General features: G+C 45.4%; 3 protein-coding genes across 7 annotated transcripts in view; 2 read left to right on the forward strand and 1 right to left on the reverse strand.

Moving 5' to 3' along the window:
• Positions 1-21,427, reverse strand: part of THOP1 (thimet oligopeptidase 1) — an 81,286-nt gene extending 59,859 nt beyond the window's left edge. Inside the window, exon 1 of one of the 3 annotated variants that reach the window (XR_011020503.1) lies at positions 20,969-21,271. The gene's annotated coding sequence lies outside the window, so the exon portion shown is untranslated. Of the gene's footprint in view, positions 1-20,968; positions 21,272-21,328 lie in introns of those variants that run through there. The other 2 variants (XM_068233887.1, XM_068233886.1) reach the window with 2 other exon arrangements.
• Positions 2,382-4,578, forward strand: LOC137549196 (E3 SUMO-protein ligase ZBED1-like). Its single transcript, XM_068271188.1, has 2 exons — positions 2,382-2,967; positions 3,537-4,578. Exons 1-2 carry the CDS (start codon positions 2,857-2,859, stop codon positions 4,077-4,079), a joined length of 654 nt encoding a protein of 217 aa, XP_068127289.1. The 5' UTR covers positions 2,382-2,856; the 3' UTR covers positions 4,080-4,578.
• SGTA (small glutamine rich tetratricopeptide repeat co-chaperone alpha) overlaps positions 21,296-21,700 on the forward strand; it is a 40,143-nt gene continuing 39,738 nt past the window's right edge. Inside the window, exon 1 of one of the 3 annotated variants that reach the window (XM_068233888.1) lies at positions 21,296-21,383. The gene's annotated coding sequence lies outside the window, so the exon portion shown is untranslated. Of the gene's footprint in view, positions 21,384-21,405; positions 21,594-21,700 lie in introns of those variants that run through there. The other 2 variants (XM_068233890.1, XM_068233889.1) reach the window with 2 other exon arrangements.

Raw genomic sequence — 21,700 nt, forward strand, 5'->3', positions numbered from 1 at the left:
GAAACGTTACTACTTTTGTATTTTATGAGTCTTTTGAATAAATGTAAAAGAGCAATTGATGGTGCCGGCTACATTTCTTCACATAAGGAACATTGCAAATATTAAAGCAAATCTGCAACGAAGCAAACTTTCCCGGTGGGGGGTGGGTTGGGGACCTTACCTCGGGAGGAGGAAGCCTCTGGATCCTAATGAGGCTTCCCCTTCCGGGATCCAGAGGTGTCAGCAGCGGTAGATGTAAATATTTACCTTCCCTGGCTCTAGTGCAGGCGCAGTAGCGGCTTTCCGACATGCTCTGGCGAAAATAGCCAAGCCCAATTGGATCCGCTGTATCTGGCTTGGATATTCCCACCAGGGCCCATCGGAAAATGCTACTGCGCCTAACTGGAGCCAGGAAAGGTAAATACAGCTGACAAGCTTCTCAGCTTAATTTGGGTGGCTGCCAGCGCTAGATCCCTGAGGCTTAGGAGGATGAGGGAAGCTTCCAGAGGCTTCCACTTTCCGAGGTAAGTACCACCCAGGGGAACTTTTTTTGTTACAGTATAACTTTAAGCAGATGATTTCTTCAGAGGATCTTCTACCTGTAGTTCAAGCCTTCATCACATCCAGGGCTGTGGAGTCGGAGCTGGAGTCAGAGATTTATAAGCTGAGGAGTCGGATGATTTTTGTACAAAATCCACAGCTCTGGTAAGTATTAGACTATGGAGTTGAGGGGTCGGAGTCATTACTGGTACCTAAGAGTCGGAGGTTTCATAAACTGAGGAGTCGGATGATTTTTGTATCACATCACGACTGGACTATTGCAATTCCCTCAATGCAGGTCTTCCAAATAAAGACCTACACAGCCTGCATCTAGTACAGAATGCTTCAGCAAGAATTTTCAAGCCAATACCGCCATTGCCACATAACACCATTTGCTCACTACACTGGCTACTCATAAAATGGAGAATCCTCTTCAAATTTGGCATAGTAAGATTCAAATCTCTACATGACCCGAGCCCCAAATACCTGAAGGATTTTTCACAATTGCGTCACACCCAGGGCTGTGGAGTCTGAGCAATTTTGGGTACCTGGAGTCGGTGGTTTTAAACTCCCACAACCTCAGATCAACAGTATCTAACAACTTGAACATCCCCAGAGTTAAACTCAAAACCTTTGGAGTCAGAACCTTCTGTCATACTGCCCCTACCTGTTGGGAACCCTTTGCCACACCTAAACAATACAGCTTCAACTCTGAGACGTTTAACCTCCCTGGCATTCAATTTCCCCAGGATTTTTGCGCAAAAAGTGATGTAATTAATCTTCATTAGGGTTGTCGCGATATACCGGTATCGCAATATATCGCGGTTTCAATGTGCACTGTTATCATACCATGCACATTGTCAAAATACTGTTTTTTCCGCTTCCGCATTCGCCGCCTGTCACCACTCAACGAGTCAGCTCTCAGTCTCCCTCAGGCGCCGGATAGGACGCGCGTCCAGTGAGGACGCGGCTGCTGGAACGCAAAGACTGCCTCCCACCAGCGGCGCACTACGCAGATCACTCCTCCTGAGTCTTGGCTGGCGTCATCAATGACGCTAGTTCCCGCCCAGCGTCTCTGCAAGTAAGTGCGTAGGCGTTGTACGACCCAGGAGGGAGCCACAAAACCCGGGCAGCAGCCATTAAGCCAAGTAAGGTAAACATAGGAGCCAGTGTCGCCCCCCAAAAAAATAATAAGGGCATTGCCACCATCCATTGCCCACTCTCAAACACCTGGCCTCATGGCCTGAGAGTTAGACTGAGACACGTGGCCTCATGACCTGAGACTCCACGCAGCTACCTTCAAAGTTCCCCCACTGAGTCTGACTGGATTCTGGAAGAGGAGGACATTGAACAAACAATTACTCTGGGCCTGCCAGCCTGAGCCTAGGGGAAAAAAAAAAAAAAGGAAGAAGAAGTGCCTGCCTGGCTGCATGTATTATTTAGAGAGTTTAGCCTGTCTAATGCCTCTCATCTATGACTGAGCCACACACCATTTTTAAAGTGGAACTACACCCTTAGGGACTTTGCCTGTCTAATGCCCTAAAAGCACCTTATAATTTGATCTCTCCCTCGTTGTCAATCACCTGTCACCTGTGTGATGTCAGAACCTGACTGACTTAAGGAAAACAAATAGTGCCTGCACCTGCCTGCATGTATTTAGACAGTTTAGCCTGTATAATACCCTCTCATCTGTGACTGAGCCTGGCAGACCATCATTTTTAATGTGGACCTGTCACTGACAAAAGTGCATCCTGTCTGCACCTGCATGTATTTACAGAGTTTAGCCTGCCTAATCTAATGCCCTCTCTGACTAAGCAAGCACACGGCATGTTGTCATTTGATCTCCCAACTGTGTCATCTGATCTGACTACTGGGCTTGCTACCTTTTGAAAAGAACAGACGGACATTGATTACAAGTTATAATTTGATCTCTCCCGGAGTCCCGGTGTCCCCTCACCTCTGACCACCTGACCTGACTGCCTGCCAAATAAGCTATTTTGTAAAGAGAACTGCAGAATGATACCTGAGGATTTCCAGCCACAGATCATGCAGGCTGAGGCATCAGAGATGCAGCCAGCTGTACTAGCTGAGTCAAGCAGGAGAAATGTGCAGGATGCTGATCCAAAGGTGCACAGACTGAATAGAAGAAGTAATACGCATGAAGTGGAACTTGAAGTTGAGCTACACAAAAGCATGCAGGCAACAGAGCCGCAGAAAACGGCAGAAAGAATACTGCTGCTCCATCCACCAAATAAATAAACTCAGATCTGCAGCATGGGAACATTTTGGATATCCCAAGAACGACTGTGGCTTTGTGAATGAGGACGGATTTCCAGTATGTCGAAAATGCGGGGGCAAAAAGTGGCTGCCAAAGGAGGAAACACATCAAACATGTTTGCCCATCTTCGAGAACACCATCCCTCTGTGTCTCTAGTACAACATAGCAAGGTATGTATCACATTTACTCCTCGTTGCCTTATTTTTAATCAATGCTGCATTGCTGTGCACATTTTGAGCATTGCTGTGTACTTCTAGGCCTTGTTCATGTTCACATTAGAACCCTGCCCTGCGTTCGGAACTTCGGATTTTCAGAATTGGAACTAAACGCAAGCGATTGCACACTTCATCTGCATTGCCGTGCGACGTGCATGCGGGTAATCACTGCTAATGGGCTGCATCATGCATTTCACAGAAAATGCGTGCAGCAGTGCGAATGGGATCCTAATTGCATTGCAGTCTCACAGCACACAAACTGAGATTGTCAGACAGTGCAGTCAGTGTCATGGTCAGTGTCAGTCTTCTGATGTTCTTGAGCTGCTCAAGAACATCAGAAGACTGACACGGACCATGACACTGACTGCAGCATCGCACACCATATGGCATACGTGTCACTGAAATGCAAACACGGCACAGTGTATAGTGTGATTGTGAATGTGAACAAGGCCTTATTGTAGTGTAAGCCTAAATGTAAATTATGTAATATTAGTAATTGTGTTCATTGTTTCTTTTTTCTATAGGATGAAGCTAAGACTGATTTTTCCAGCGCTCAACCAACTGTCATGCAGTCATTTGCAAAGGGAACAAAATTAGACCCCAAATCTAAACAAGCCAAAGATTTGAACCGTGTTGTAGCATACTTCATTGCCAAGGACATGATGCCCTTAAGATTAGTGGAAAAACCTGGCTTTCTACACCTGATGAAAAAAGCCATCCCACTGTACAAGGTGCCATCAATAACATACTTTTCCAGTAATGAAATACCTTGCATGTACAAAGAGGTGAGATCCAGTGTTGAACAACAGCTGAAGGAAGCTATGTGGTATGCAGTCACCACAGACCTGTGGACCGGTAGCAGTGGAGGAGGGGAACCATTCATTAGTTTTACAGTCCACTATCTCTCTTCAAATTGGGAGCTGAAATGCCATTGCTTAGAGACTCTTTTTTTCCAGAAGACCACACTGCAGAACACATTTCTGACATGTTTGCCAACATTCTCCAGGATTGGAATCTTCCAAAGGAAAGCCGGTGTGGAATTACTACACACAACGTGTCAAATATGAAGAAGGCCTTTTTAGAGTTCCCTTGTGTTTGGCTCACATGTTTTGGACACAATTTAAATTTGGCCATTAACAAAGTCTTGAAAATGCAAAAGGTAGAATCAGCTGTCAGAGCCTGCCGACATTTAGTTCAGGGATTTTCTAGGAGTTGGAAAAAGAAAAGAGATTTAAAAAAGAAACAGGCCGACCTGGAACTTCCTGAGCATGCCCTAATCCATGATGTGGTAACAAGGTAGGGATCTACATTTGAGATGATCTCCAGGTTCCTGGAACAGCAACAGGCTGTCTGCGCAGTACTGGCTATTGACCAAGGTACATGGCACCTAATGGCAAAAGATAGCGACATTGCCACTCTTGAGAATGTCAACAAGATTCTTCAACCACTCCATGAGCTCACTGATGCCCTTGCCTCTAAGAAGCAGGTTACACTGTCCTCACTCACACAAATACTAGATCACATTGGCAATGAAATCCTTAAAGAGACACTGAAGCGAAAAAAAAAATATGATATAATGAATTGGTTGTGTACTATGAATAATTACTAGAAGATTAGCAGCAAAGAAAATATTCTCATACTTTTATTTTCAGGTATATAGTGTTTTTTCTAACATTGCATCATTCTATAATATGTGCAGATTACACAACACTCAGCATTCAAAATGAGTCTTTCAGAGCAGTCTGTGAAGTAATGAACTCTCCTCTGGCAAAGGAAAAGTAAACAGTTCAATTACAGTTGAGATAATAAAAGTCAGATAAGAGCCCTCTCTTAGTAGGAGAGCTTAATAGCTTTTTTGCATAGAGATAACAACTGGAGTTTCTCAACTTTTCCTGTACTGGAAACAATTAGACTGATGTATCTGATCTTAATGTTTTATTTCTTAGCTGTACTACACATACAAATCATAATATCATAATTTTTTTTTCGCTTCAGTGTCTCTTTAAGGAGCAAACTGAAGACAGCATAATTACCTCACAGATGAAGACTATAATGAGGGAAGACTTGCTAGAAGGGAGATACACAGAGTCAATGCAACGTGTGCTGCACATCTCCTGCTTCATAGACGCTCGATTTAAGTGAAGCTTTAGTAAAAGTCTGGATGACACAGTTGAGGCATGTATTGAAGAAGCTGAGACTCTTGCTGCAAGTGCAACACCAATGTCACAGACACACTAGTAGAAACCACTCGAGCAAATGGAGCAGAGGGAACAGGAAGCCGTAGCACTACCACCACCACTAAGAAAGAGAAGGTTCTATCTGGGTTGCTACAGCAAATCACATCAGCCCGGCAGAACAAGGCAACATTAGGAAATGAAAACATTCATGAAAAAGTGCTGTCCGAGGTATCCATGTACATATCTCTTCCTACTATCAGCAGTGACTCTGACCCTCTTTCTTGGTGGAAAATGCATAGGCAAGAAATGCCTCTTCTGGAGAATGTGACTGCAATCATTATCTGCAAGTTATGTGGTACGCTTCCTGCTTCCTCTTGCAAAAGTCTGCCTTACAATCTGTGACTGCAATCATTATCTGCACATTATTTGGTACGCTTGCTGCATACATTGCTGCTAAGATTGTTTAATATAAATTAAAAAGAAGTTCAGCAGTGTTTGTAAATTCCCATATTACATTTGTGAATCCTTGTGTTCCAGACCAGTGAGCAGCAATTATTTATTGCAGGGCTGTTTTTTGGTAGCCACACCCATCCTCAGCTGAACGTTTTTTCCCAATTCCTAATTGAAAATCACTTCCAATTCAACCATGGCAGCTATCATACCTATTTAAGTGCTGGAGCTTGGTCACTCGTGCCATTTAATTCCTAAGTGCCATTTATTACAAAGTGCTTTACAACTTACCAAGAATTTACCAAATATTCACCCAGGAATTCAAACAGGATTCAACAGCCACAGGACTCTGCTGGAAACAACTACTCTTCATCCAGAACTGCCTCCAATGCTATTGCTAAAAAGGCCACTGCTGGACATATGTTGCATAGCCAAGTAGACTCTGCTGCTTTATTTACACAGGTTTGCTTGCACTAACTGCATACTCATATAAACTGTTTAGTGGTTGGAAACGTCCTGGTTATAATCAGAGACCATTACCATGTTTACTGCACTTTTTCTTATGTTCTGCCTGTCTGCAAACATCTACAAGTTGCATTGCAATATGCATCCTCCCAGTGTACCACACTCCATATTCATTTCACCTGCTCTGCTTTCCTCACCTGAGGGCGCGTTTCCACTTGAGCGGAAACCGCCGCGAATCCGCAGAGTTTCCCCGCAGGCGAATAGTGCGGGGAAACTCTGCAATAGGGTGCAATGATAACACTGGCCGAATCGCTACCGCTAGCGATTCGGCCGGCTTTTCCATCCGAATCGGCGCGGGAGGCTGCGGATCCTATAGCCGTGCATGGCACGGCTGATGGGATTCGTCCTGCTTTCCCAGAAGAGCCGGCGCGCGTCTCGCAGACGCGCGCTGCTCAAGTGGAATCGCGCCCTTACTCAGCTTCTCTTGAACTGTTAGCTCTCCTGAAATCTCTCTCTCCCCCCAGCAGCTCAAAAACCTCACAAACATTTAAATCCCATTCACATTTGCTTACTCTCTCCCTCCTACTCTTATACTTGCAGCTGGTGATATATCACCCAATCCTGGGCCACAGCCTGCTGCCAGACAAGCATCCCCTGCTGACCTGCTTCACACACTTTACAGCCCTCCATCTACAAATAACCTAAACATCCATCCTCGCTCCAACCTTATTTACATCCATCCCACCCACAAACACATGCTCCCCCTACCCTGCGGTCTCTGGAATGCCAGATCCGTCCGCAATAAACTTACAACAGTCCACGACCTCTTCCTCTCCAATTCCCTCACCATCCTCGCACTCACTGAGACATGGCTCACCCCCTCTGACTCTGCCGCAGAGGCTGCCCTCTCCTACGGGGGGCTTCACCTCAGTCACACCCCCCAGACCAGACAACAGGAATAGAGGAGGGGTGGGTCTGCTCCTCTCCCCCATCCTGCACCTTCCGTGTTCTCACCCCACCTACCTCGCTATAATTTACATCATTCGAGGCCCACACCATCCGCCTCTACCACCCCTTCCCTGCCATTGTTGCGGTCTTATACCGCCCTCCGGGCTCCACCCCACAAATTCGATGACCTTGCCTCCTGGCTCCCTCACATCCTCTCCTCTGACCTCCCCACCATCATCCTTGGGGATTTCAATATTCCCATCAATGAAGCCCAGAACTCCGCTGAGACCTGGCTACTCACCATTGCCAACTCACTTGGACTAGTACAACACACCAACACCCCCACTCACACTGCAGGTCACACTCTCGACCTTATATTCACTAAATCCACCACCATTGCAGACCTTGACATCGCACCCTTTCCACCCTCAGACCATCACCTTCTCACCTTCAACCTCCTCACGGAAGGCACCTCCAAACTACCCGCCCACCCACCTGGACGATGGCAGCGAGACCTACGCAAGCTCAACCCTAGCGTCCTTGCTGACCCCCTCCATGCCCTCTCCTCCACTCTCCCCACCCTAACCTGTCCTAATCTTGCTGCAGCTCAGTATCGCCAAACTCATCTGCCCTAGAGAAAGCTGTTCCACCAATATTTCTCCGCAACCGACCCCTAACCACCAGCCCTGCCGCACTACCCATACTCGCAACCTCCAGAGGAAAACACGCGCCACTGAACGGAAATGGAGGTAAACTAGACTTAACCAGGATTTCCTACAGTACAAGACTGCTGCAGTTCCACACTGCCCTTGCTCATGCGAAGCAGGAATACTTTACCAAGCTCATCGTCATCGGAGAACAAGCTTCCAACCCCCGGCGTCTTTTTGCCACTTTCAACTCCCTGCTTAAACCCACCCTCCGTTTCCTCCCTCTCTGCCACAGATTTAGCCAGTCACTTTACCAACAAAATTGTCTCCATCCGCCAGGAAATATCCAATCTCCAATATTTACCTCCCACCCCCTCCCAACCAACTCCTCCTCCACCCTATCCTCCCCTCACCTTCACTCCTACTACCATTGAGGAAGTCAACCACCTACTGCAGACTTCCCATACCACTACCTCCCCCCTTGACCCCATCCCTTTTGACCTACTACAGCCTCACTTCACGGATTTGGCCCCAGTCCTCACTACCCTGTTCAACCTCTCCCTATCCACAGGCACCTTCCCCTCAGACTTCAAGCAGGCCACTGTACTACCCCTGCTCAAGAAACCCTCCCTCGACCTCTCGCTACCCTCCAACTACCGTCCTATCTCCCTCCTCCCCTTTGCCTCAAAACTCCTTGAGCGTCTGGTTCACAAACGCCTGACCCAGTACCTCAATGCCAACTCACTGCTATACCCACTGCAATCTGGATTTCGGCCTGCCCACTCAACTGAAACTGCTCTCACCAAAGTAGTCAATAACCTTGCCTTAGCTAAAGCGGAAGGTAAATACTCCAATCTCCTCCTCCTTGACCTTCCAGCAGCTTTTGACACAGTAGATCATCCCCTACTCCTACAGTCCCTCCAGTCCATGGGCATTCACGATCTCGCCCTGACCTTGCTTTCATCCTACCTCTCCAACCGCTCCTTCACGACCGCCTTCAATGAGTCCTCGCCCACCCCCAACCACCTCTCGGTGGGGGTCCCCCAAGGCTCGGTCCTTGGCCCCCTACTGTTCACCCTATACACATCCTCTATTGGCAAGGTCATCTCCTCCATGGGTTTTAACCATCATCTGTATGCAGATGACAACCAGATCTACCTCCACACCCCTGACATATCCACCACTACCATGGACAAGGTCTCCTGCTGCCTATCAGCCATCTCCTCCTGGATATCCGCTAGGTTCCTGAAACTAAATCTAGACAAAACGGAATTTATGATCTTCCCACCCCAGCCATCCATGAACCTCCCAGATGTGCATGTCACTGTTAACCACACTACCATTCGCCCTACCTCTCAAGCCCACTGTCTGGGTGTCACCCTGGACTCCGCACTCTCCTTCACTCCCCACATCCAAAACCTCACAAAGTCCTGCAACTTCCACCTTCGTAACATCTGTAAGATTCTTCCTTTTCTGACCTCTGCCACCACCAAACTCCTCATCCATGCACTCATAATTTCCCGCCTGGACTACTGCAATGCCCTGCTGTCTGGTCTCCCTATGACCCGAACAGCCCCACTGCAGTCCATCATGAACGTGGCAGCCAGAATTATCCACTGCTCCCATCGTTCTACCACAGCGGATCCCCTCCTTGAATCCCTCCACTGGCTTCCTATCCAGTTCAGAATCAGATTCAAGATACTGTGTCTGACCTACAAATCTGTCCACAAAACCTATCCAACTTACATTTCCGATCTTACTCAGAGGTACACACCTAGCCGCTCACTCCGCTCTTCCAATGAACTTCGCCTAACCGCCCCCCCGCATCACCCAGTCCCATGCACGCCTCCAGGACTTCTCAAGAGCTGCTCCCACACTATGGAACTCCCTACCTCCACCCATTAGGGCAGCCCCCTCCAACATCTTCAAGAAGGCCCTCAAAACTCACCTTTTCAGTCTAGCCTACTACCCCTCACAAGTGCTCTAAACCCACAGCTGAACTCTGGTCCCCTACCTTTTGTGTCCTTACCTCTCCCTCTAGATTGTAAGCCTTTGGGCAGGGTCCTCCTCCTTTTGTGTCCTACAAGATCATGCACCTCCATTACTGTGAACCCATGCTATGCATCTGAGTGAACCTAACTTGCCTAATCTCCATGCTCCGCTCCAGTGACTGACTAAGCATTACCTTGTACTCATACTGTGCTGCATGATCTGGTCTTTCTTGTATTGTCATTTTGCTGTATGTCTCCCCTAAATATTGTCTGTAACCTAAACTAATGTCTAGTGCTGCGTAATATGTTGGCGCTTTATAAATACAATAAATAAATTAAATAAATAAATGTGGCTAGAAAGTATCTGTGCATACCTGCAACAAGCGTGCCTTCGGAGAGAATCTTTAGTACCAGCAGACATATCCGATCTCCTCAGCGCTCAAGAATAAGCCCTGAAACTCTCAACATGCTTACTTTTCTTCAGCATAACCTCGCCTAAAGAAATACACGTTAATCTCTTATGATGTACACTGTTAGGCCCATGCAATTTCATGTCAGATAGATGGGTAGAATTAGATAATGTCCGACAGGTCTGATCTGATTTCCGATCGTTTTTCTGATTGATTTGCATAGATCATAGAAGTGTTTAGAAAATCGATCAAGAAATGATCAGAGATCCGATCGGATCTGTCAGAAATGATCTAGTATAGGTCAGCCCATCTGTCTGATGGGAAATTGCATGGTGCACAACAAGTATATTATACTGAGTGAATACCAGTCTGCTATGGTACCTAGCCCAGGGCGGCCAGGGACAGGCATAAAGTGTCAATTAGCCCTTAACTGTTGTTGGCAATTTTGGATTGACCTTTAGTTAATCTTATGATCTGATTGAAGGGTCACCATGGGAAGATTTACCCTCTGCTCTGCTCTTGCTCTGTTGGCAACTGGATTGACCTTTACTTATCGTATTATTGTTGTTTTCCATGCAATTTCATGTCAGATAGATGGGTCGAATTAGATAATTTCCGACAGGTCTGATCTGATTGCTGATTGTTTGTTTATCTGATTGATTTGCATAGATCATAGAAATGATCAGAAAAATCGATCAGGAAAACAATCAAAGATCCGATCGGATCTGTCGGAAATTATGTAGTATAGGTCAACCCATCTGTCTGATGGGAATTTGCATCATGCACAAGTGTGTACCGGTCTGGTACCCAGCCCAGGCATAAAGTGTCAATTACGTCCTGATTTTGTTTGTTCTGTAACGGCTGGCCACAGTAGCTAAGCGTACTAGTGTGGGTATTGGCCGGGCAGATCCTGAAGTGGCCACTGGCCAGACTTCAGGTGCTGGCTGTAATATAATATAATGCATGCCATGCAATATAAATATATATTACACTTTAATAACAGTTTAGAACCAGTTAAAGCGGACCTGAACTCAGAAGAACGTTCTCCTCTCTCTGTGCTCCAAAAGCTATGCAACAGCATGATAACCTTTAAAAAAACATTTCTTTGCTATACCTGATACAATTCCTAAAATCTGCACAGTTTCTACTTCCTGATTCATGGAAGCAGACATATTAACCTCCTGTGCTTTCATTCTCAAATGGCCTTATCTGCCCTCTCTCTGCCATAGTAGGCAGTCACGATGTGATCATGTGACACAGGGGAGAGATCAGATTACAACTTGTGATTAGCATTTAATCATTAGACACAAATGAGGGGGGATTAAACAGGCTAAACTCTTTAAATACATACAGGGTGCATTTATCTATATATTTTTCAGTTCTATGCAAGAGTTCAGGTCCACTTTAAGAATGACAGCCAGCAAAATAGCAAATTGCACTGTTGGAAATTTTTGATTGACCTTTACTTTTTGTATTGTTGGTTTCAAGCATGACCAGAGGTCAGACACTAACCCTTAAAGGGACACTTAAGTCAAACAAAAAAAAATGAGTTTTACTCACCTAGGGCTTCCAATAGCCTCCTGCAGCTGTCTGGTGCCCTCGCCGTCTCCCTCCGATCCTCCTGGCCCAGCCGGCAGCCACTTCCTGTTTCGGTGACAGGAGCTGACAGGCTGGGGACGCGAGTGATTCTTTGCGTTCCCAGACACATTAGCACCCTCTATGCTGCTATATGGTATATGATATATGCTATAGCAGCATAGATGGCGCTATTGTGGCCAGGAACGCGAAGAATCACTCGCGTCCCCAGCCTGTCAGCTCCTGTCACCGAAACAGGAAGTGGCTGCCGGCGGGGCCAGGAGGATCGGAGGGAGATGGCGAGGGCACCGGAGGCTGCAGGGGGCTATTGGAAGCCCCAGGTGAGTAAAACTCATTTTTTTTTTTGACTTAAGTGTCCCTTTAAGGGTTTAATAAAGAAGAGTTTGTTCAAATTTGACTGTTTCTCATTTGTAAAAGGGTATTTGTAATTAAAATAATTGTGTAATACCGTATACCGTGATACAGTCATACCGCGGTATTTTTTGACGATCATCATACCGTCAATTTTCATACCATTGCAACTCTAATCTTCATAACCTTTTTTTTCCTGTAACTTGCCAAAATGTGTCAAGCAAGGGTCTAGTATACAGTGCAGGAGAGTATTAATGTGTATGCACGTCGATACTGTTCACAGCATGTTTTATATTGACGTGTATAACCATCAATACCGCTAGGGAGGTTAAATGAACGCTATGAACACACCTGTTTAGTCTGGAATGTATGATCACATTACTTTTTCCCCTGTAACACATGACAAACAAGCTATGTACTGATCTGAGACTAGCATATGCACTTTGAGTCCTAGGGGAGAAAGGTGCTTTACAAACGTTTTTGTTATTGTTCTGGAATCTGATGGAAATTGATGCAACAAAAATGTTGGATCAATTAGTTTGGTTGAACAGGGGTGGGGCAGGAGCGGTGGACGATTGGCGACCCATAGGTTTGTACTGCATCAAACAGTGTACTGCTGTAAATTAGAGAAAACCTGCGCTGCCTCACAGTCCACTAGATACACAAATGTCCAAATTGTGTCAACTTGCAAGTGTTCCCTCCACTTCCGTCTTCAAAGTCCAATGCACCTCAAAGAGAGACAAAGGGAAAATTTCATCGCATAGACTGTAAGTCCATAAAATCTTCCGCCAACTATGGCCCGTATGATGTCCTTTACTGCATCACCACTCTGTGTTCCACCACCTGTGGGAACCGCTCTCACCTTTATTTATGGCTGCCTAGACCCCCACAGACAGCTCACTTAGCATGAGATTCCAACAACCATAAGGCCACATACACACATCAGACCATAGTCTTTGGAAAATGAAAGATCACAGACCAATTTTACCCCCTTCCATGTAGTATGAGAGCCATACCTACACAGTCTATTCTATGGAGCTGAACTCCCCATCAGACAGAAATATTTGCAAGATGCTGCACACACAGATACTGTACAGACACAAAAGATCAGTATCTGCAAAAGATCTGTTCCTGCCAAGAATCCATTCCTGCAAATTGCAATGATAGTCTATGAGATCTGCAGATCATCATACACACATGATTTAACTGACATTCATCTGCAGATCAGATCCACCAGGATGGATTTTCAGATCTGCGGATGATTGCTTGATCTGCAGATGAATGTCAGTTAAATCATGTGTGTATGATGATCTGCAGATCTCATAGACTATCATTGCAATTTGCAGGAATGGATTTTTGTCAGGAACAGATCTTTTGCAGATACTGATCTTTTGTGTCTGTACAGCATCTGTGTGTGCAGCATCTTGCAAAGATTTTTTTCTGATGTGGAGTTCAGCTCCATAGAAAAGACTGTGTAGAGTATGGCTCTCATACTACATGAAGGGTGGTAAGATTGGTCTGTGATCTTTCATTTTCCAAAGACCATAGTCTGATGTGTGTATGAGCCTTAAGGCCTCCCGCTCTTTATATCTTGCAAGCCAACCTCATACGGGATAAGGATAAAAAAAATGCAAATCATTGCTTAGGCTGCTTTAAAAACTTCGACTGGAGAGTTCCCAATGCCAGAATAAATCACCGTGCTAGGTTTATGGGGGACCACCTTACAACATATATACACACACAATAAGATACGCACACCATGCAATTTTGGTTGCAAAAAGGGAGTATATTGTACAAAAGATATAACACGGACTACACAATCAGTCAGATGGACTATACACTCAAAATCGTGTATAAAATACAATATAGGGTACATAAATACAGCAATGTCCACATTTAAATACAAACATGCAAAAATCTGGAAAAAATCTGAACCAATATGCCTATAGAGATGCAGCATGTATGGGCAATCTGAGTCAAATATCCATCTGTGGACACATTGCATGTAGAAAGTCCTTAGGAAAATCAAATGCAATTAGTATGAAGCATATCAGATAGTTCAACACAGCGTGGTGAAGGGGCAAACCCAGCCAAGTATTACCCAGACAGACGGCGTCGTTTCGAACAACAGAGTGTTCTTTCTCAATGGGTGCAAGCAGATGCAGCAAACTGAAGCAGTGATGAGCGGCGGAGTTATCCCACCTTATCCGGACCACCTTACAACACTCATTCCCCCACCACCTCCAAGAACTGTGCTCACCTTATATGAAGGCTGCCCAGGCCACAGACAGCGCATACAGCTTATGTGCACGGTCTTGGTATAGCACAGATTCTTTCCACTGGCACCACCAGTCTCTCCACAACAGTTCAAACACAGCCCACTGCAACTGAGTAAACTAATATAGTATAAAACCTTTAGGCTACTTACACACCAAGACGTTGCGTTTTAGGGGACGTTATGGTCGCATAACGTGCCCCTAACGCAACGCATGGTGGTGTTGAAGTTGGACGTCAGATTGAGCTGCGTTATGCAGCTCTCAAAGCAGCCGCTCCAGGTTAGTCATAGGAAGTCCGGATCTTTTTAAGGAATCGGATCATTGAAAAGATCCGGATCTTTGAACCGAATCATTTGAATCATTTTACTAGGGAAGCAGACTGGGTGAAATGACTAGCAGGACAGGACTTTCCCTGCACTGTACATTCTGTATGTTCCTGTTTCTTCCAGACAGACATACACTGTGAACCGAATCTTTCATTGTGATGATCCGGATAATTCGACTCATAAAAAAAGATCCTGATCAAATGAACGATTCGTTCATGATCCGGACAACACTACAGTCCCACCACCAGTCTCTGCAGTGCAGCGAATATTAATTAGCCATGTGGCTGGCCTTGGAGGAGGAGGGGAGACCTCCTCCTCCAACATTACTGAGCATGTGCAAACAGTCTAACGTGGCTTAGCCAGTATAACGTACAGCATGCAGCACTTTGTTTTTAACGAGCTGCGTTACAATGTAACGCAACGTGTTACTGTGAACAGCAACATTGATTTTACAGTGCTGTGAGTTAGGCTGCGTTACTGGCTGCTGTAACGTGGGACTTTAACGTCCCACTGTGAAACCAGCCTTAATTAACATCAATAAAACATATAGCGCTACTCACAAACGTTAGAAAATATCAGGCATATTAGACAAGCCTCTGAGGACGTCTCCTCCGTGCACTGTAACACCTTCTGCCCAGTAAGCCACGCCCTACGCATTTCGTCTAATGACTCATCAGGGGCTCTGGCCAGGATTGGTGTACTGCTGCGGCTTGATCAATTTTCAATAGATTCTCTGTTATTGAAAATCATTCTGCAGCAGATGGACAGAATCAGTTCCTCTCTAAATCAATTCTGATCAGAGAGGAGTCAATCATTCAGGACCATTGTGTATGGTTACCTTTAAAAAAGTAGCCATACATCAGGCGACGATGGGCATATTCGATCAAGATACAAATCTCTCTCTAATTTCGATTTCAAAATCTCAATTTCTGATCAATTTCATGCTGAACACTATCTGAAATCGGCCTTGGTATATCCACTGCCTTCCTAATGTGCCCCCACCAGTGCACTATACATTATCTATTCGTGGCCACCACTGGCTCTGGGCACAGTCCTTGGTCCGTACATATGCCCCACTTAGTCGCCGTTGTACAAGTGGGTGCATGTGTGATGTCACACACGCGCCTGTGTTACTCTGGCACCACGTGGGGTGTGCGTATGAACGAAGAACTGCGCCCGGAGCTAGCGGACAAGGACAGGTAAGGTATAGTGCACTGGACAGGGGGGCAAATTAGCGGGGACAGCGTTAGGAGTTTCGTTGCGTTAGTCGCACGTCCCGATATTGCTCACCGTTATCTCCTAGATCGGCTAGCAAGTTGACCCTATATGTTGCAGCATATCCGACCGATTTATGTAACCAAAATTGGTCACGTTGTTGATCGGGCATGCACTTGGCGGCACCAATTTTAACCTGACATATGCTGTAATGACATGTATACTATCCTAGTAACACATGACATGTATACTATCCAAGTAACACATTAATACACAGCCATTCTTGCCCAAACTGTAAACGGTTTTGTTTTTTTTTAAAAAACCTGAACCGAGTAAATTTATTTAAAATAAACACGATGTACCTGGAAATGAATATTACATACTTACCTCGCTGTCAGTTCCTCTCAGAAGCTCACCATATTCTTCTTACAATTCCTTCCAGTTCTGACAAGATTTTGTGAGAGCTGAAATATCAGTTGCTTTGAGTTATAACTGAAAGCACAACTGATGAGCAAGGTAAGGTACATGTTTCCTTATGGCTCAAAAGGGCGATATTACAGTTTAACAGCGTGCTGACCAGGAAGCGGTTATGAGGTAATGACCATTTTCAAAATGGAGGACAGAGAATTCCATTGATCACAGTGGACAAACAGGAGAGGAGAAAGATTGATGAGTAGACTACACAGAAAGTAGGTATGACGTGTTTATGTTTATTATGACTTTTAGGCTGCTTACACACAGGGACGTTACAGGCGCACGTCAGGTAAACAAAGCAGGCTAGCGACAAGCAGATTGTCGCTAGCCTGGAAATATTTTAAGGTGGCAGCAGCGATAGAAGGACACAGAGGCATGTCATTTGCACGACATGCCTCTGAGTCCTATTAAGATTTACAAATTCCGCCTTGCGTTCTCTTTAAAAGAAACTATGAATTATAGAAGATAAAGCTGTTGATTCATCTCCTCACAAATGCCATTTGCCTGGCTGTCCTACCATTCTTCTTGCTTCAGGAGGTTGAGACACACACCTGTTACAGGCTTGCAATCAATAAGCCTGTATAAATAACGCTGGAGCTAATCTAAATACTCAGGCTGAACCCCCCACATCATATAAAATAACAACCCTTTCTGACAACAGGAAGTGAAAATCACAAACGCTCAGCAAAAGCGCTTTTCTAAGGGAAAAAAGCTCACCAAAAATCGCTCAGCCCTTGCGATTTGTAATGTGAACAAGGACTAAAGGTGGCCCGTATGGTGTGGGGGGGGGCACCTTTAGGCCTTGAACCATAGCTAAACAGTGAAGCATATTAAACTAAAGCCTCATACACACAGATGGTTCTTGGCTGAAGAAGCCAGCTGGGTCAACCTTTGTCGAGAATCTAGTATGTGACCCGGAAAGATACGGAGTTCCAAATCATCTCTGCTGAGTGCAGGCTGCATCCATTGTCCTCCTTAACCTCCAGCTCCATTGCATGTGACCACCACCCCTCCTCCTTAGCAACAAATCGTGTCAGTTTACAGTGCTCGGCAGCGAACCGACCTAAAGGATCGACCTTAATACTAGAGTGCAAGGGTGCATGTTGCAAAGCACTACTATAAGAGGCCCATTTATAAAGCAGCGATATATCACCACTTAATACTCCCCACTATTGTTGCTGACCCATATACAATAGGTCAAAGTATTTTTAGAACACCACTTTAATCAATCTCCATCTTCCAGCCGTCTGCCCCAAATGACTCAAAGTTAGATAATGCTGGAAATGTCATATAACCCTCACAAACAGTCAAGCAGGAGAATATCCAGTTCCCTCATTAGAGATGGTCCCAATTGGGAGTCATCCTCAAATGAGAGGAGATCACCTGAGCAAGTTTCACAGCAGCAATATAGACATTTATACAGTGCTGAGATTTTCAACAGCATTTTACTGAGTGCATTGAACAATTCACCCCTAATGTCCCATTTCCACTCCAGTGCTGCACCCGATTCCGTATCGGACGCAGCAGCCCTGCTGCTGTGAAGATGCAGTAAAATCACTATAGCTGTGCCTCGTGGTAAATTGCAGCATGCCATCCGAATCACCAGCATGCAATTCAGACGACGATCCTGATGTGGGGAAGCATTGCATATTTTGCACTCATGGAAACAGGCCCTTCAAATGTAGGCTCAGAGGGGCAGGGAACTCTCACCTAGTGTGTTTTATTAGTACTGTGGGTACACATTTTCCATCTTTTTGTAAAATATGTTAGCTGATCAATTTAAATGTGTATTAGTTGTACCCCATCATTATTTAGGTAAAGGTGGCCATACACTTTAAAATTTACAACAGATTCGACCATCAGATAGATTTCTGTCAGATGCCTGTCAAGTCGAATCTGACAGGAATCTATGTGATGTGTGCCACACACTAGGAACAGATTTCCAATAGTTTTCAGAATGAAATCTATTGGAAATCGATCTAAATGCATTATTGGACCATTATTAGATTAGATCCAATGCAACTCTATGGGCCATCAATCTGCTGCCAACAGCAAATCGACCTAGATTTTCCATCCTGTCAGATAGATTAAATCGATTGAAATTGGCCACAAATCGATCAATAGAATGGATTTCTGATCGATCGAAGGCTGAAATCGACCGGTGTATGGGCGTTTGCCAACGGAACCGGCCGTATGGTTCCGTGGTCCGTTCCGCTGAGCGGATGAAAAAATGCTGCAGGACCCAATTTTCCGGACCGTTTTGCAGCTACATAGTAACAAATGGAAAACTGACAGTTTACAACACAATGGCTGTAAAAACGGAGTTTTTCCTGATCCTGATGGCCGGATCCTTACGGTCGGCTCCGCAGAAAACCGCTAATGTGAACCGGGCCTTACTTTATATACTATGACATCTGCAGGGCCGCACCTGGGCGGGTGCATTGCACCCAGGCGCCGGCCTCTGACAGGCGCCGGCGGGTCTACCGTCCTAGCTTATCTCCGGGATGAGGATCTTCCCACTCCACTCCCAGCGACACACTGTGTGGGCGGCTGTGCCTGACGTCACATGCAGACGTCGGCGCAGCCCAATGGGGAAACAGGCAGCCCACCTGACCTCACGTCACGCAGCTTGACGGGGGGGGGAGGAGCCACAGCTCAGCATCAGTGTGTGAGACTACCGCGGCCGCCCGCCCGACCTGTGCGTGGACAGAGACAGAGTAGAGTCTAGAGAGACTCACTCAGAGAGAGACTAGCAGCAGCGCCAGCACAGTGAGTGCCCGTAGCCCGGCCTGCTCCTCCTAGTGCCACTCGCCAATGTGGTCACAGTCAGCTGCAGCCGCAGAGCCACTGCCTGCCTATATCCTCCATTCCTCCTCCCGCCTCCACCCAGACCCAGAGGTGAGTGAATTGCTGTGCTGCCTGCCAGCAAGATTGCATTTGTGGGGAAATTCTGCTGCCATTAAGATTGCATTTGTGGGGAAAATGTGCTGCCATTAAGATTGCATTTGTGGGGAAAATCTGCTGCCATTAAGATTGCATTTGTGGGGAAAATCTGCTGCCATTAAGATTGCATTTGTGGGGAAAATCTGCTGCCATTAAGATTGCATTTGTGGGGAAAATCTGCTGCCATTAAGATTGCATTTGTGGGGAAAATCTGCTGCCATTAATATTGCATTTGTGGGGAAAATCTGCTGCCATTAATATTGCATTTGTGGGGAAATCTGCTGCCATTAATATTGCATTTGTGGGGAAATCTGCTGCCATTAATATTGCATTTGTGGGGAAATCTGCTGCCATTAAGTCTGGATGATTAGGCAGGACATGGGCGTGGTTATGTTGTTGGGCGCGGTTAATTTAACCACTCCCATAGGCGCCAGAGAAAATCTTGCACCCAGGTGCCAGGCACCCCAGGTTATCTGGGAGGGGGGGGTTGTCTTATGTTTCAGGCACTTAGGTGTCAGGCAGGGTCTTAGGGTTAGGCATCGGTAGAGGTAGGGTTCTGTGTGAGAATAACAAAAGTTTGCTATCCTAAAACAGAAAGAATTTGCGATAATTCAGTTTGGAGTGAGCTCGAGATGTCTCCCAGGCACCACTGCTGAATATATGCAAATTAACCATTGTGTGAGAATAGGGTTAGGTTTTAGCTGTAGTAAAATATAGACAAAAATTGCCAGTTTTTTACTATCAGAATCCAGCAGTAGAATATCGCTAATTTTAGCATTATTCTACTATCGGCAACCCCCCTTTTTTCCAGGCACCTTTATTTCATGTATATCTTGGGATTGTCCTAAATTCTCAGCAGTGGGTACAAGGCTTTAGTCACTGCGTTAGCCTATTATTGGTGGTGACGCTATTCTCACAAACAAATGTGATATGGTACTAGCAATGTGTGCAGCAGCATGTGTGCGAGGGTGCATGGACAGAAGATCAGGTGTGCACAGGATGTTGTGGAATTGATGCATTTGTAAGACAGAGGTTCTATCATTTCCTCAGGGAAGAAAAATCAGCAATGCATTATTGTCAGGAAGATATTTGAGAATGGTTAAGGAATATATATTTAATTTGTTGACATATTCTTTATGGACGTGTCAGAAAATAAATAGTTTATGTATCTAACTGTTGCAACTAAATACATAATGATCCTCAACTAAATACATAAGATCCTATAAAAACACTTCAGAAACGCTTCTTAGATGCAAAATTCAAAACTACCCCATTATCCATCAAACCTTGTTTTGCAGGAAAGGAATTAAATCTGTATTGTATTGCTCTCCTTCACATCCCTTTCCACACTACTAAAAAACAAAATGTATTCCTGCACTCCAACCACATAATGCAGATAATTGGGTTAATTAGTCATAACTTGTGAAAAGGGAACTGCAAGGCGCTACTTTACCCCCTTTTATTTTTTTTATTAATAGCTGTCAGAATGATAAGCTACATCTTCCCATTTGATCACATGCTTACAACTTCGTACTGTAACAATTACTGCTAAATATGATGATGTGTATCGCGAACGTCATACGTTTCACTGTGGCGTGCTCCTACATAGAGAGGAGGTTGAGAAGCATCACCCAATGTCACCCCACGTCTCACACATCTTACCCCTATGAATGGCAGCACATCTTACCTTTGCCTTACTAAAGCCACAGACAGAACCGCTTGATAGGAAGGAAACAAATGAGTACAGTTTTCTCAGTCTGGATAATTTCACCGCCCCATACACCCGTCAGCAAAGCTCCTCCCACCCACCTCCGGTGACCCCGGCTACCGAATGTCGCTAAATTGGTGACAAGCGTGCTCCCGGGAAACTAAGGGGCGGGCACTCAGCATAGAATGAGGAAAAAAATAGTATATAAAATATAAATCAAGCTCCTATCGCATATACATCACTAATAGATCGTAAGCGTTTTGATTAACTTTTTTTTCAAAAAACAATGAGGAAGTGGAACACGTGCGGGCACGTCACTTCCGGTGATGCTCTCAATACCCGCAGATTCTGCTTCCGGTCCGGGACTGGGGTAGCTGCATGTGCGTAGTGTCAGGTGAGCGGTTTACGTTGCTGATTCTTTCTACAGTGTAGACCTTGATTGCCATAAGAGGTGTTCGGGATTGATCTGTGACCTGAGTGGGGGAAAGGAGCTGCTGCCCCTGACAGGCAGACTGCCTCTGACATGGTGTGTCATGTGACTGAGCTTAGGGCACAGCTGGCAGCTCTCTAGGCCTCTTCTGCATGCCAAATAGAATAACTTTGTGTAGGTACTTGCCTCTCTGGTGGTGCATAGGTTCTGGTTGCATTCTAAATGAATTAATTAGCAACCTTGTGTTAGATTGGAAATCTTTTCTGGAGTTGGATAGATTA

The sequence above is a fragment of the Hyperolius riggenbachi genome, chromosome 1, assembly GCF_040937935.1.
Source record: "Hyperolius riggenbachi isolate aHypRig1 chromosome 1, aHypRig1.pri, whole genome shotgun sequence".
Lineage (NCBI taxonomy): Eukaryota > Metazoa > Chordata > Amphibia > Anura > Hyperoliidae > Hyperolius > Hyperolius riggenbachi.

What these genes read in the sequence shown, in the direction of transcription:
- LOC137549196 (XM_068271188.1), top strand. Translation starts at nt 2,857, where the DNA reads ATGTCGAAAATGCGGGGGCAAAAAGTGGCTGCCAAAGGAGGAAACACA. An exon ending in CTCTAGTACAACATAGCAAG is followed by an intron (nt 2,968 to 3,536) that starts GTATGTATCACA and finishes TTTTTTCTATAG; the next exon opens with GATGAAGCTAAGACTGATTT.